Source organism: Numida meleagris, chromosome 14 (assembly GCF_002078875.1).
Source record: "Numida meleagris isolate 19003 breed g44 Domestic line chromosome 14, NumMel1.0, whole genome shotgun sequence".
Lineage (NCBI taxonomy): Eukaryota > Metazoa > Chordata > Aves > Galliformes > Numididae > Numida > Numida meleagris.
Window position 1 is genome coordinate 1,779,283 of NC_034422.1, and position 15,666 is coordinate 1,794,948.

General features: G+C 49.3%; 1 protein-coding gene across 23 annotated transcripts in view; it reads right to left on the reverse strand.

Moving 5' to 3' along the window:
- FBRSL1 (fibrosin like 1) overlaps nt 1-15,666 on the reverse strand; it is a 431,679-nt gene that overhangs the window by 120,025 nt on the left and 295,988 nt on the right. Inside the window, exon 1 of one of the 23 annotated variants that reach the window (XM_021412379.1) lies at nt 15,329-15,347. The exons of the other annotated variants lie outside the window; for them this stretch is intronic. Within the exon in view, the coding sequence (XP_021268054.1) occupies nt 15,329-15,331 (3 nt within the window). The 5' untranslated portion in view covers nt 15,332-15,347. Of the gene's footprint in view, nt 1-15,328; nt 15,348-15,666 lie in introns of those variants that run through there. 23 annotated transcript variants of the gene reach the window in all.

Here is a 15,666-nt window from a genome sequence, read left to right on the forward strand (position 1 = left end):
TCCTCCTCTTCTATTTCCAGAACCCAGAGAAGGGAGCCTTTTCCTTCTGGACAGCTTGCAAAACCTACACCACAACTCCCTCAGACCATCCCTACAACTGATCACAAGTGAGAGATGGTATCTGCCCTGCTGCCTTGGGAGAAGCTGTCACTCAGTTTATGGCATGAGTGTACCTTGGTACTGCAGCCTGGGAAGAGAGCCATAAATAATCACCTCAGCTCATATGTACCAATTTATTCTATTATCAATCCATGCGTGTTTTCTGGCAGAATTAGGCTTTGCTCTTTTTAATCACACAACTTAACAACAGGTCACTGAAGAAAACCCAGAGGAGAACGTGGCAGCCAGCCGGACTTTCTTCACCTCACGAGAGCTCCAGTAAAGAACACGTCATGGGAAAAGCCCCGCATCTGATGGGGAGCTGCAGCGAGCGCTGATGGGCACGAAGGAGGCACCTACAGAACTACGCCTCTTTATCCATCCTCCAGCTCATACAAGCTACTGCCTTATAGCCTCTGGGTGGGGAAGCATCGATTTTCAAACATCACAAGCTAAAGAATAAGTCATCTGACAAAACACCGGTGCAGAGCAGGGCCCTCCTGACGTGGGAAAGCAGCACTGCACTGCCCTCGGGCAGCAGCCTCAGTCCAGCAGGGACAGGGGCTGGGGGTGGCTGGGCCCGGGGGGGGTGGCTGCCAGGCTTTGGGAGGGGGGTGGCCATTTCTGCAGCAGCCAGGCTCCACAGCAGGTACCGCCTGAATTAACGGCAAGGCCCAATTAGCACAGGCAGGGCCAGGTGGTGTTGAGTGGCGGGGAGACTGTGGATGCAGTGGGTCTGTAGCCTCTGCGTGGATGTAGCAGGAACCAGATTTTGGATGAGGCAGCACTGTACATCCCCTGCCCGAGCCTACCTGGGAGCTCCCGTTTCTCCTGGAAAAGACTGCCCAGACTGGAGCTCTATTGTCTGTGACCCTTTGCTCAAGAGGACCACAAGAGGTGGGGCTGAACGTCCATCCGATGACAACAAAAAGTCACTGTGCGCAGAAAAAATGCTCTTCCCAAAGCATTTTCCTCCTTCTTCATGCGAACAGTTAAGGCACACTGCTAATCTCCTGAGCCCGTCCCCTCCCATCTTCCTAGCGCTGGCACAAAGCTGGCTCCTGAGCCCTGTTTGCTCCATCACGCCTCTCCTCCTCCTGCTGCCCTCAGCCCGGCACCTCCCCGCTGCTTTGCCCCCGCCGGCCCCGCTCGCGTGGGGAAGGCAGAAATAACAGTGACAGTCCCCCTGGGGAAGCCGAGGGGCCCTCGCGAAGTGCACTGCGAAAACGAGCGCGCCTGCTCACTCATCACATTTCGCATTCGTTCTGCCACTCGCTGTCAAATTAAAACGTGGCCAACAACTCATTTCTCCTGCTCTCACAGTTACAAATTAGTCCATTAAGCTGTCTGCAGCAAGCCTTTTTTCCTCGTCCCAGTAATGGCCTCCGAGAATTCCTTCATAATCGCCAAGTCCTCCTGGGATGCCCACCGAAAGCAGATGGAGGAGCTCCCGGGTAATACAAGGCACTTTTTAATGACACAACACGCTGTGTTTTTTTTAGTTTTTTCTTTTTTTTTTAATGTCCCTGTTCTCCCTTCATCATCCTTCCCCCTTTCCTGCCTTCTTCCACCAGGATGATTAGGAATGAAAAAAAATAAATGAAAGCGGAGCGAGGAGACAGAGCGGGGGGCATCGACGCTTCTGCGCAGAGGCTGACAGCTCCAGGAAGGGCTGGGGTGGGGAAATCGGCTTCAGCTCCCTAATTAGAGCCTCCTAATTGAATTATCTTTATTGAAAAATTAGATCTTCCCCTGGAAGCTTGGAGGTCTGGGAGACAGCGGGGCAGGTCCTGCTGTAGGTGACTGATGGGCCTCGTGGTGGTGGCCCCGTGGGCTGGCTGCGGGCACACTGCTTAGAGTCACTTAGTGCAGAATCCTCTCTTAAGGGACATTCTGGAGAGCCAAAGGGACTGGAGTGTTATTAGTGGGTAAAGGGCCGCCATCAGCTGGGAGGGGTCTTTATTTATTTAAAAGAGCATCTTGTCAAGTGAGGCTGCTCTGGTACAGGTGGTGTGGGGAGGGGGCTGCCGGTGCCAGCAGCGCTTCAGGGCCTGCAGCCCCCACAAAGCTGCTGTGTATAGAAACAAGGCATTTAAAGCAAGGCAAACATTTTCTGTACGTTGGTGATGCACAGAAAGAAACGCTACCGAGTAGATAAGAGCCAGCTGGTCTCCACGCTGCACTTTAAATAAACCAATTACTGCCAAATCCCCCGTTGGTCTGTACGGCGAGGTCCTTGCCCCGAGGATGCTGCTGGGAGGTGAGTGCCTGGATGGAGCCCTGCGCTGTGCCCTGCCAGCGGGCAGCAGTGTGCGGCCAGCACGGCACCCGGCCTGCCATGGTGCCACGGGAACATGCGTGGTTCGAGAGCTGGCGTGGGGCTTGGTCCTTCCCTCTGCGCTCCTGACCACACTGAGCTCAGCCCCTCCCTCCTATGGATGCCTGCTTGGTGGCTACGAGAAGGGAGACTGAGCGTCAGCCCCAGCCTCAGCTATTCACCTCACAGACCCCAGCTGGCCTTTCCTGGAGATGGAGCTGAGATCAGAGGTGTGTGGGAAGATCCTGTCCCATTCCAGTTTGCTCACTTTCTCCAAAAGGAGAAAGTTTTTCGCAGTGAGAAGTGCAGGAGTCACAAATGCTGGCAATTCTGGTTTCCAGGGAACCTCCAAAGGGAGGAAGGCCCATGTCAGTGTGCCCCTCTGCTTCTCCCTTTTTCCTCACCCAATCACAGTATCTGCTTCAGAGCAGTAAGAAGGAAGGCTAACTAACTGAATACAGCCAGCAGTCTTTCAATTTGCGCACTGTCTTTGCGGTAGGGTGGCTCCTACTGCCAAATCTCTGAAGCAACTGCACAGGTTAATTTTTCCTTCACAACAAAGTCAGGATTTGTTTTTCTCTCATGAACAGAGCCCTCCGTGCACCTCCAGGCAATGCTGTGCTGAGGGGATTGCTCCAGGAAGGAGCCGTGCTACGGATGGATGTATTTCGAGGCGGGGAGGGGAAGGGATCAGCCCGTTTCCTGGAAGTGAAGAAAAATTGGCTGTCTTTGCAGAGTCTGACTCCAGCTGGGAGGACAGAGGCGCGATTCAACTTTCTGTTTAAAGAAAGCCCACTCCAAGTGGCAGAAATGTCCAGAAAAAAAACCACGCTGCCCAGCGCCAACCCCAAACGCTAAGTTCTGTATTAGGAGAAGAAAAACAGCTCTAAACACGGGCAAGCCAACGTGGGTAAAGTGTGGCCTCCGCGTATCCTAAATTATTACTTTGGGAAGAAAACAGTCTGTTTTTCTTTGAGCATTAGTACACAAATATTCGCACTGGCAGAACAAAGCAGGAGGAAGACTTGAGGCAGATCACTGCACTCCTGGATTTTGTTACCGGTATCTGCTCGCTTATCCCCTTCCCACAACACAGAGACTTCCCGATTGTATTATATTTAAAGAAAACAGGAGACAACCCCCCTAGGCTTTTTCATACTGTTCCTTACAGTGGATTCTGAGAGAGGAAAGAAACAACCTTTTATCTTCCCAGTTCACACGTGTGCTCCATACAAAGCTAAGAGCCCGAAGAGATCAGCTACTGGCTAGCGATGCTGCAGCGCTGGACAGGAGAGGGGATGCGGGCAGGGACACGGAGATGGCTTGGGCACGGCCAGGACACGTCTCCCACGTGGGCTCTGAGTTTGGTGCCCTTGGCTGAAGGAGCCTGCCTGGAGTCAGCCAGGGAGACATTAAAACAAACTGACCAGCATTTGCAAAGAGCTCTGCTAACTCTTCCCTCTCTCCTTCTGCTCTGACATTGTCCGAAAATGTAACGAGAAGGGACATGCTGTTGGAAAAGCTAGTTCAAATAAGAATAAACCTAAATCACTGAAAACTGGCTTATATGGATGCTGTAATTTCTTTACAATGTACCTGCTAGATTCAAAATTGCACATAAAATCACAGCCAAGCACCTCCAGTCCCTTTCATTTTCTGCAGGAGTCGGCACCTTCGCCTTGACTGTGCAGAAAGATTCGGGATTGTGACAGCCATCCAACCTGCATGCAGCCCTACTGCAATCGTGCACGCAAATCTATCGGCACACACACGTTTGAAACAGGATCACTGCTCTGTTTCAAACACCTCCTTGAAATAACCTTGAACCGACAGCATATATACAGCGCGCATGCACGCCCATAAATGCACGAGCAAGTTCAGCAGTGCCATTATAAAATGTTGCTATATAGGAATGCTTCAGTTAAGAATCAAAACTCCATAGCTTATAATTTTACTTCACTACTTGGGGCAATTTCTGAGAAATACCATAGTACTTTTAACAGCACATATGCGAAAGACCATATATATGGCTGTTGGCCCCTGCTTTCCATAAATCTTTCAAACCCAATATTTATACTCCCGCGAAGGAGTGCTGGCTGCTTATTTTCCATCTCCGTAAAAGTGGTCAGATCAATAGTTCTGTGTATGTTACTTGGAAACATGTCACAGCAGCCTTGAAAACCTCTTTTTCCTTTGTCTGAAATTGATTTCTGTAATATGCAAATACGCAGAAAAAGGAAGCTTTAAGTTCCCTCTTAGGATCCTTTGTGAGCCCTTCAGAATCCAGACACCGCCACAACGGAAAATGGGACCCTGCCAGCAGCTGGCCCTCTGGGCACCAGCACTGAGGGCCGAGCACTCGGCTCCAAGCTATGAAACCCCAACATCTGCATATCCCTCACTATGAAACCCCAACATCTGCATATCCCTCACTATGAAACCCCAACATCTGCATATCCCTCACTATGAAACCCCAACATCTGCATATCCCTGACTTTGGGACTGCTTCAGCACAAAGGTGAGTGCTGCGGAGCACGAGCAGCCCTCCCTGCGCCAGCCCCGCTCCTCTGAAGATGACAGATGAGGAAGGGGAAGATTTCCACTGCTCTTCTGTGCCAACGGGAAGACAACACCATGTGCTCTCTTGCTCCAGATGTTGCTGCACCCCAATTTTTTAGTTCACATGCAGCAGGACCGGGAAAACTAAGCTCGTGTTCCAGAGTCTTACTTTGAGAAGGAGCAGTGACGTGCCATTCACTGCAGCTTTTTGTGAGAGAATTTATTCTCCCCCCCCCTTCTTTTTTTTCAGCACAGCTTGAGCCCTGCAGCTTTCATTTAAAAAAAAAAAAAAAGAAGAAAAAAAGGAAAAAACCCCAAACCAAGCCATGTACAGAAGTGGGGGGAGTAGAGAAGGTTTAACAAGCTCCAAGTCATAGATTATAAGCCGCTGCTAAAAATTTATGGCTGTTTGGATCTTTGCCACGCTGAACAGATTGGCAAGCTGATCAGAATCGCAGCAGGCTGCCTAATGAGTCCCACACAATTTTTCACCCCATATTTTTCCAATAAAAAAGCAGTTAAATACCAACCGCAGCCACAGCAGAGCCTGCCATCTGGCTGCTTTTTTCTCCAGCCATCATTAAAATGGTTCTTGGCAGTTTACACCTCGCTTTTTTCTGTACAGATGTGGAACGAATTTTCTGACAACCCTGGGATGAAACAGGGGGCTTTATTGAGCTTTACAGATTAACTGCCTAACTTCTGGTCCTAATTGTAAGTGTCTTAGCGCCGGAGGCATCATTTTAAGTGAGCTAATTGTAGGTATCGGAGCCCACCAGCAACATTTGGTTGAGTTAACCTGAGGTTCCAAGCAGCATCACGGCCACCAGCACCGAGTTCAGAGGGATACGCATTCATAGCTGTGAGGATAGCACTCGGACCTATCCACAGAGGAGAGCAAAGATCAAAACACAGCTAACTAGCCCATTTAAAACCCATTTATGGGCCAAAGAGAGGCAAGCAGGCCCGAGAGGAATACAGTTGGCTGGTGTCTACTGACAGCTTGGATGAATGCGGTCTCCACGTCGGGGCAGTCTGGGGACGGCAGCAGCCGAGGGGCAGCTCCCAGCCGTGCCTCAGCCCGTGCCCGAGGACCTGCCCCGGCCCCAGAGGCAGCGGGGGGAGCAGGGGGTCAGCCCGGTCTTCCGAGGGCATGGTGAGCTCTGCCGGCCCCACTTTCTCCCCCAGAAGATGACAAACAGCAGCAGTACATCAAGGAGGCTTTTCATCATTTCGCTTCCCTTCACATCCCTAACACAGATTATTACTTATGCCAATCATCTTATAATGACCAGTGGATTTCAGAAATGAATAATTTATGGGAATGTTGATAACGTTTATTTGTTTTCAGCAAGGACTTTACAGAATCATAGAAATACAGTACGAAAGGGGACCTTAAAAGGTCATTCTAGACCCCCTGCTTGGAAAGAGATGATGGTGGAGATTACGTGCATAATAATGTAAATGACCCCATAGCTGTACTCCAGAATCAACATTTTCATTAGGAGATATATTGCTCTTGTAATCCTGCAGGCTGGTAGATAACCTCCAGTGCAAGCAATGCAGCCACAGCTACCAGGCGTGGGCTTGGGCAGGGCAGTGCTGGCAGGGCGGCAGAGCTCTGCAGGCGGCTGTGCACCCCAAGTTCACAGTGCAGTCATTCTCAGCCCCCAAACTCTGATGTGTCCTATCCCTGTGACTGGAAATGGCTGAGCAAACAGCTGACAAAACCAGGGACAGAACTACCTCTGTCTCTTTAGTGGGTGTTGAAAGCTCCAATTTGTCTCCTACCGCCCGACCTAAAACACCAGTTCACCCAAGAAGCACTGACGCAGTGTCAGGGCACAACCCTGCACAGCTCACGGCAGTAACAAAGAGAACCCTGAGCATCAGCAGCCAGGTCAGCCCGTTCTGGGCTTCCGAACTCTGCCATCTGGGCCTGCTGTGCAGTGCAGGGTAAAGGACGCCGTTCGACAGCAAAGCAAATTAAAAAACTAGCAAATGTGCCAGACCAACTTTTTGTCCCATTACACTTCTGGTAAATTTTGTTTCTAAGAACTATTACTGTACGAGAGGTACTCACATATACACACACTGCCTTGACATTTGCACTTTCTTTATATAAACATTTTTACAATATTCCATTACCACAGAATGCACCAGCTAATAGCCAAATCCCCAAAGCTGCTAACAATCAAGTCTGGCTCAGAGTCGCCTCTGAATAACTTCCATTTCTTCAATGCTTTTGCACAGCAGGATTGCTAATAAACAACCGGGCAGTAAAACTACAGCCAGCCAGCGCTGCCTCGGTCCTCTCCAGTTCAGGGAATTGCTCTAATACAATGTGGAAATATATCCTGTGACCAAGCAGCCTCTGGGAATTCTTACATTTCAGGTTGAGTTGTCTTCGTTTGGGTTATTTTGGGATATCCACAAAAATGAGTCCCAATTCCCTTTCCCTTGCTCTCCACCCCCCACAGTCACACACTCCACCAAGCAAAACATTCAAGCTACTTAAATGTGGTCAGGGAATAAACTGGTTCAAGGAAAAAAAAAAATAGCTTCATCTTAAATGGTTTCCATCCAATCCAATGATTTAGCCCAAAGGCTGAAACGATTCAGCCCTTACACAAGCCTCACACAATAGCGTTTGCATAACTTAGCGAGCTCTCTCCCTCTGCCCCACGGAGAGTTCCCAACCCAGAGAGAAGGCACAGAGATACCGGGCATTGGATCCTCAGCGAGGCCTCATCTCACCAAAGGAAAGCTCTGGGCACAGCTCTGGGCACGGCTCTGGGTACCTGCATGGGGCTGCCTGCAGCCATGGCAATGCCGAGATCCCGGGGCCAGCCAGCAGCTGCGGTGCCTGGGGCTGCCCCATGGTGCAGCGGTGCACCCTCGAGCCACGCTTTGGGCTTCTGCCCTTGTTTTGGCCCTGAAGTGCTTTTTATTTTTATCGATTATCCCTGCTAAGCCGGTGAAACTGACTCGTTGCCTTTACAGATAATGTTTTTACGGTGAGTCTTCGAACCAGTCCTGCTCGTTTTAAGTTTATTAATGATCTTTTCCTCCTCACTTGTCTTAAGGGCTTACAGTGCAGATTTGAGATTTCAGCTGCAGGCAAAAACAGGGCGTGAGGTGATCCTAGAATTTTTCCCCTCGATCCCATTAAAAATAAATTCCCTTTATTGTAAAGGTAAAAGAAAATTCAGGATGAAAAAGATAACACATGGCTAAGGGGTATCTTCAAGCTATTCATTTTCATTACAAAAAAAACCAACATCAAAACACATTTTGTTCCTGAAAAATAAGGCTCTGCTCTTATAATTAATAAAGCTCAACACTTAAAATCCATAGAATGCATGCAGAAAATGGGATAGCAAATCAGCAGAGTGGCTCTGGACTTACAAACAGAAGAACTGAACTGGGAGAGATAATCATACAGCCGGCCTTTTGGAAGTCCTGGGGTTATACAGTTTGAATTCTGCCTTTATAGGCATCAGCAGGAATTTTGCCAACGACTTAGCTGACTTCTATGCTATAAAGCTAGAATGATCCGTTTTGATTAACTGCTCTGACCTCCCGCACAACACTGGCTTACAGCACGGGGCCAAGACTTCATCCCAAATCTGGACAGAAGAGAGACGCACAACATGTGAGTCAGCAGGACAAGCACAACAATTTTAATTTTAAAATGCCAAAACGTTCTGGCAGGGGAAAACAGGATGGATGATGGACAGCTCTGGATTCGGAGCAGTTTCTTGAATTATTGGGAGATACTTGGCTGTGTCAAATGAGCTGACTGAGCTAGCTTTCATCTCTTGTTTTTAATTATCTTTACTCTTTTAGAATTTCATTGTTGTGCTTAAAGTTGTCCTGGTGCGAGCCTCCTCCCCAGATCTAATCTTTTTGCTCCTGGCAATTGGGGCAGGGTTATTTTGACATGCAAACGAAGAGGACATATGTTGCATGCAAATGAGAGGGCCAGAGCTCAGAGCAAACAGATTTTTCCCCTGCCCGGGGCATTCCTGTTGTTGCTTTACAGGCTCCCCGGGCACCCAGAGGCACGCTTTCCCAGCGGGTCCCTAACCCCCGGCTGCTCCCCAGGGGTGTGGGCAGTGGCGGTGCTGCTGGGGCTGTGCGGAGGGGCTGCCCCTGGCCCTGTGCACTCTTTGTTGTTCTCAGGTATTAACGCTGGAAAATTGGCTGCTGCGTACAGGCAGTAACTTCTTAATGCTATTTAATACACATTATTGTATTCCCATTGTAAAGGGCCCACACCCTGTTCTGATTCAAGACCTAGATACAGGCTCATTATGGTGCTATAAACACCACTTTAAAAGCCTGACTATGTATTGACACAGTTTTTTATAAGTACATAACAGACTCTCAAAACCACTCTCAACCATCGATGACGCTTTACATGGGGCTCATGTGTCCCCTGGATGGCATTAACTGAAATAGTACCGTGAAAGCAGAGGGTAACATGGAACAGTGAGCTCCGAGCAAAACAATTCTGCTACAGGGACACCAAACCACGGCAGATCCTGTGCTTGATCCTTCGTCTTTGCTCGCCAAGACTGTGACAGTCACCCGGGAGCGAACGCTGCCATGGGAAGCATTAGAGACATTGCCTTTGCTGCTAAAAAAGGTGCTTAAATTTCAAAATACCCTCAGGGCAGGCTAAGCCACCCCAGACAAGAGCACCGCGGATCTTACTGGCAGGCCTTGAATATCAAAAAAAACCCAACACTTGGCACAAACCACACCATTCATTGCAAGAAATCACTTCTGGCCAGCCTATCCCCATGGGCCTGCCGGGCTGTCAGCAAGCAGCACAACCAGAAAGAACTCGCAGGTCCCTCCCTGCAGCGGCTCTGCTCCAGCCGGGATGGGGCTGCCGACCCGGGGGCAGGGCTTGCTTTCTCAGGATAAACTAATTATCTCGACATACTTGCCCACCGCCCTGAGTACGGCAGATTTGGAACAGAAGCGGAGGAAGAAAGCTTTACAGATGGTACCGCCGCTCGGCAGCCCGCAACAAGGCTGGGGTGCCCTCCTGACCCGCGCCGGCTCTCCCCGGAGAGCAGCCCCACCGGCACAGGCAGAGCGAGTCAGATGGGGTCAACAGATGGCTGAGAATATGGTGCACATTAACACACATTCTTTATGTGCCTGTCTCTGGCCCAGAATAAGCAGGAGAGGGATTTGGCCTCGGTACCTTTGGTGAAACCGTGGTCACAGCGCACTGAGACCTTTGCTGGCATCCACGAGCTACTCAAGCTCTGCCAGAGTTGAGTATTGCACTCTTTACTCACTGTTGCTTTGCTTTTGTGGTTTTGAGAAAGGCACTCCACATTCTCCCAGAGCACGTTAGGAACAACTGCAATGCACGGTCCGAGCACCAGTACGACCAGTTGTGCTGCACACGTCAAACCGCGCGCATGGCTAACCGGACCTTAACATAATTTGCCCTGACGCCTCACCGAAAAGATATCACTGTCCCTCTAATTTTGATTCCTTGTAAATAATCCATCAATCAATTAGCTAATCTGCTCAAACGATCCCCCCCCCCCTTTCTGTTTTCAATTAAAAGTGTGAACGGCAAGTGCAGACAGATTTACACAGCGTTCCAGAGCAATGGGTGTTTTCTCACAGATCTTATCAGATGCCCTTTGAGCAGACCTGGGGTTTCTTATGATCTTGACTGCTAAGCAGTACTGAGTGTTCACTGTATTCCTGGAGGAAGGCATGTCCTCATGGGACTGCCTTTTGGGAAACTGCTCACTTAGAAGACCTAGCAATCTACTTAGGAAACAGTACTTCCCTTTCAGAAGCCTACCAGCGCAAGCACGAGGACTCTGCTCTTCTGAAACCCTGGGAATGCGCAAACTGATACTTCCAGGAGCGTTTAGCTTGGCTCCATTTGATGCAACTTTTATAGAGATAGCAAAAGGCATCTGTCTTACCCGAGGCTCAGCCCCTGCCAGATTTCACATCCTCACTCTAAAGCATGGAGGTGGGCAAGTTTCTCAGTGAATTACTCGCGAGTGCTTATACCATGACCAAAACCATATATTCTCCCCTATCACGTTTTCTGAGGGAGCCAAATCTTTTTTTATTTGAACTTTCAAAGAAGAGGAAATCAGCTGCAGGCAGACAGACCACATGGAAAAGTTCGGCTCTATGGCACTTGAAAGCACTGCCCACTGTTCTCAGAGATTTGGAGCCTGCTTTAGACATCTACTGCAATACAGGCTTTACATACAATGCTGGATGACAGTATTTAAAAGGAAATGGAAGCTCCTCAAAGTAAAAAAATAACAAGTCAAGACCTAGCCGCGAAAAAAATCCAAGAAAATGAAGCAGAACAATGAACAGCAAATGAACAGCACAAAACTGAGCAGCAGCTGGAAGGACAGCACTTTCCCCCAGGCCAAAGCCTTACTCATGTTATGGTAGAAAATACTATTTCAGGAACTTGACACAGATCTATATAAATATTTTTAAATGGAGACAATCAAGCTTATCATTTGATTTTATCCCTTGGTAAATAACACGAATGTATTTCACAGCATAGAAACTTGCCCTCTGCCTTCCAGACAGGAGGAGGCACTGCCCCGTGCTTTGTGGATGGCGTTGCAGGTGAGCTGCACCCAAATCCCACGTTGGTTATTAACTCCCACGAGCACCAGGGCAATGCCACCCTCAGTCCATCTGTGCTACAGAACTACTGGAATGTCCTCTGCGTGGCACAGTCATTTCACCAGAACTAGAGTGAAAAATCTATCTGCGCCGGAGTCTGTAAGAATTCTGCTGTCAATTTTAATGCACCAGGATATCACCTTTGCTATCATTTTCCCGTAATAAAACGGGACTGATCACACTTGCAGATCTGTTAGAGTGGGACAAGGACAAGTTAATGTGCATTCTGCATTCCCAATGTGTAGCATAATAAGTGCATGAATTATTTATGTGCGTAAATTTAAAACTCTTTGATTGAAATGTAAGACTGGCTGATTAGAGAAAAAAAACCTTCTTCCATCTCTGACACCCAGACTCTGTGTCACGGGAGCCAGGGGATGGGCCGGCTGCACAGAGCCCCGTGTGGGGCTGGGGGGGAACACCAGCAGCCAGCTGAGGCTGGGACTGAGGTGCCCTCTGGCACGGGCTCACATCAGCCTCACTTCCCCCTGAACCTCAGCCCAGGTTACATCACTCACTGCTAAATCTAGCTCCTCCTAGAAATGGTTTGTTCTTGAAAGCAGACATATGTGTACCTATGGTTCTGTAGGTGCCCCTCCCAGCAGTGCAACTCTTAATAGAGGCCCATCAGCGGCATCCTTTACTTAAGGTTTTAACCAACTCATTTGATAATCTGCAGAAAGAAAAACAAAAAAGCTGAGACCATTAACCAAGATGGTGCATTGTTATCAAGGAGTCCCGACGGCAGAGCTGCAAGAATAAAAAATGGGCCTTGAGAAAGCAAAGTCACAGACCCAGCAATACTCTGCGTAGCGGAGGCCATGCAGCCAAGTGCCTTTCCCTCTTGCTCACTGCTTTTTGAGCAACACAGGTGGCCTTTGTCTACAAGCACACCACATTGGGCTTCTAATCCACTCCAAATCCTTCAAAACATCCCCAGAGCATACCCAGCACCATGCTGAGCGCTGGCTGGCCGTGCTGAGTGAAGGTGAAGCAGAAATACTCATTTTTGGAAAGCATTTTTTTAAAGTGATGTTTTCCATGCTTTCCTTGGTGCAAGGTAAGGCAGGCTGGCCTCCCCCCAGGGCTGCCTTCCCTCCCAGCCACTGCTCAGCAGCTGATGCGCACGGGGCCGGCGTTGCCGCATGAAGGCTCTCTCCGCTGGAAGAGGCATTAATTATAAGCAGGCAAGGCGAAACTCCTGCAGCACTGATGGCTGCTCTGCTGGATGCTTTTCCTTGTACCAAGCTTGTTTTCATTAACTTTCCAAATAAATGATAAAAGGCACAGGCATGGGCAACAGAAAGACAAAACCATAATCACTGGAGGAGCTGGCTGGCTTCCTACGCGCATACGAGGACGCACCGCTCAGATCTGTGCAAGTGCACACACACATACATACATACATACATGGGCTTTCCTGCCGAGCAGTTTAACTAACCCAGCCACCAGTATCAAACACTAGTCCACGCTGAGCCTCAACACCTGGCCACCTTCCTGTTAGCAGGATTCAAGCTGGAACCAAACGCACCCAAGGTAGGAAGTTCTGTACTCTGCCTACAGACGTGGACAAAAGGAGTCAACAAGGTGCTGGATCGATAGCGCTCTGCTCTTACCGAGATGCAGCGCAGACAGCACTTGGGACTTTAATAAGAAATATCGATGCCTAGTATATATCCGTGACTATGCTGATTATAATTGTGCTGATTGATTGCGCTGATATGATATCTTACATACACGGAGGCTCGCAGGGCCTGTGCCACAGACCAGCCCTCTCTGTCGGTGCTGCCCAGATGAACAGCTACAAGAGTCCCCTACAAAGTTCCCACTTCAGAGCTCCACTTCTTGGGGTCCTGTGCTTTCCGAGAGTTGTAGCTCCCACTGACAAATGTAATCTCCCAGATCTTGTGAATACAATTAAAAGAGCTTGAAAGGTACTCATCAGCAGAAACACTGGAAGGCGGATTAGAAAAACATATCCTGTTTGAAATAATGATTTTGAAGAAAAATCACGTTATTTTCCTGGAGCCTGACTCATGACTTTTCAAACACGAGGGCTTTGCCAAACAGCTGGTGTAAATCTGGAACTGCTCCACTGACGTCGCTGAAGGGCACTGATGTAAAAATGGCATCGGGGAGAACAGAAACAGGCGGAGAGAACTGGATGGCTGTGACCACCAGCACAGGCTGCATGTTAGGAGAGTTCAAAGACCAATTCTTACAAAACCTTTTGGTTTGGTCTTTATTTGGCTGAATTAGGGTAAAACACAGTTCACATTTGCTCTCAGTAGCTTGATGGGCTAAAAAGTCTTCTGAACAAGGGTAACAGCAACGGGCATCTCGTTGGCTGCTCTTTGGAGAGGGACTCCTGCTGCTTTGCTCCCTCCAAGCACAGGATGAGCCTTCCCAACTGCATGGCCCTGGCGAGGATGCTGCAGCAGACAAACACACCCTTCTGCTCCCAAGTCCCACCCTGCCCCCAGGCTTCACAAAGAGCCCCAGCTCCTGGTGAGGGAAACAGGGACCAGCAGGAAGGCCACGGAAGGTTCACATGTGAGCCCTTTGTCACATTAAAAAGCAAGAAGAAGAGGAGGAAGAAAAGCAGATGGGCAGACAAGAACGCTGCACATCAGGCCAACTGAGGGGGTAAGGGTGTGTGCCCTGCTGCCTGGGGGGGACGCTGCCCAGGGCCACCCTTCACCGCCAGCCTGCAGGGAGAACAGCGGCAGTAAGAGCGAAGCCCTTGGAGCCAGCGATGCTCGGGCACGGGCTCTGTGTCAGGAAACGCCAGATGCTGGCAGCAAGGGTGTTGCTGGTATGAGTGTTAGAACAGCAGGGTTATAGGAACATGTCTATCTGCGAGGCCAGAAGAAAAGAAAAGCTAAAGTCTCCAAGGCCCTTTTTGGAGAAGAATCATAAAAGCTACAGACTGCATTTCTCAGGTATTTTGTATTGCGATTAAATCTGTTTCTAGCCTTACACCTTTAAGAAAGATCAAAGGTAGACAGCGAGGAAGGAGGCACACGCTGACTTCCACTAATTGAAGCAAGCTGAAGCCTCCAGCACCTTCTGGGCTCTCCAAAGTTTCTATCTCAGCATTTCCCCTTCCCTCCCCTGCCCCAGCCCTCGCAAAGTGAATGCAGCCAGATGGCTGACACCACTGAGATGCCTTTTGTGGCTGCCTGGGTACAGCAGCAGGAATGAAAACATCCCAAATCTCAGTACAATCACTGACAAACTCACCGCAGTTGTGTCACCGTGAAATTTCTGTGCCTCATTTTTTCCGTTGTTAAGAAAGGACATCAAAGAACTCTGGGGTTTAGGAGCCGTTAACAACACATGTCTATCAATACCAACATCAGCAAAACACTGCATGCAACTCATCCCAGTAACAAAACCTATCAAAGCAACGCTGTACTGGGAAAAACTAGTTTCTCAGCATAACTGTACGTGCGGCAGAGGTTTTTGCCAATCTCCTCCTACCCCAGACCAACCTAATTAAGCTGCTCGAACCTGTAGCGTACAGATAACCACGGCATCCCACGCGGGGCTTTGTAACAACCCGGCTGACTCAAGCGCGATAACGCCAGGAGCGCCGTGGATGCTGCACGCAGCTGAACCAGCACGCTCGGGTACCTCTGCTCTTACCATTTACTGTCTCTGTTGTCAGTGCTGCCTTCTCTCACGCACCGTGCTGTGACTGCGCGCTCGGCGGAGGTTACGGCTCCCATCCACTTGTACCCCGCGCTCCAGTATTTGCAAGGAAGAGAGATCCTTGTAAATGCCTCCAAGGGTCAAGCACAGCTCTGCCTTTGATGCTTAATAAAGTTTTAAAATCAAAAGCACTATGTAAATGTTGTTCTTATTATCAGGTAGGCGTGCTCTGGTTTTCTTCCAGGAGAGCTCAGCTGCTGAAAGTGGCTGGTATTGGAAGCAGGTCTTGGATGCTCAACATTCGGCTTTGCAGGCAGAAGACTGACATACGA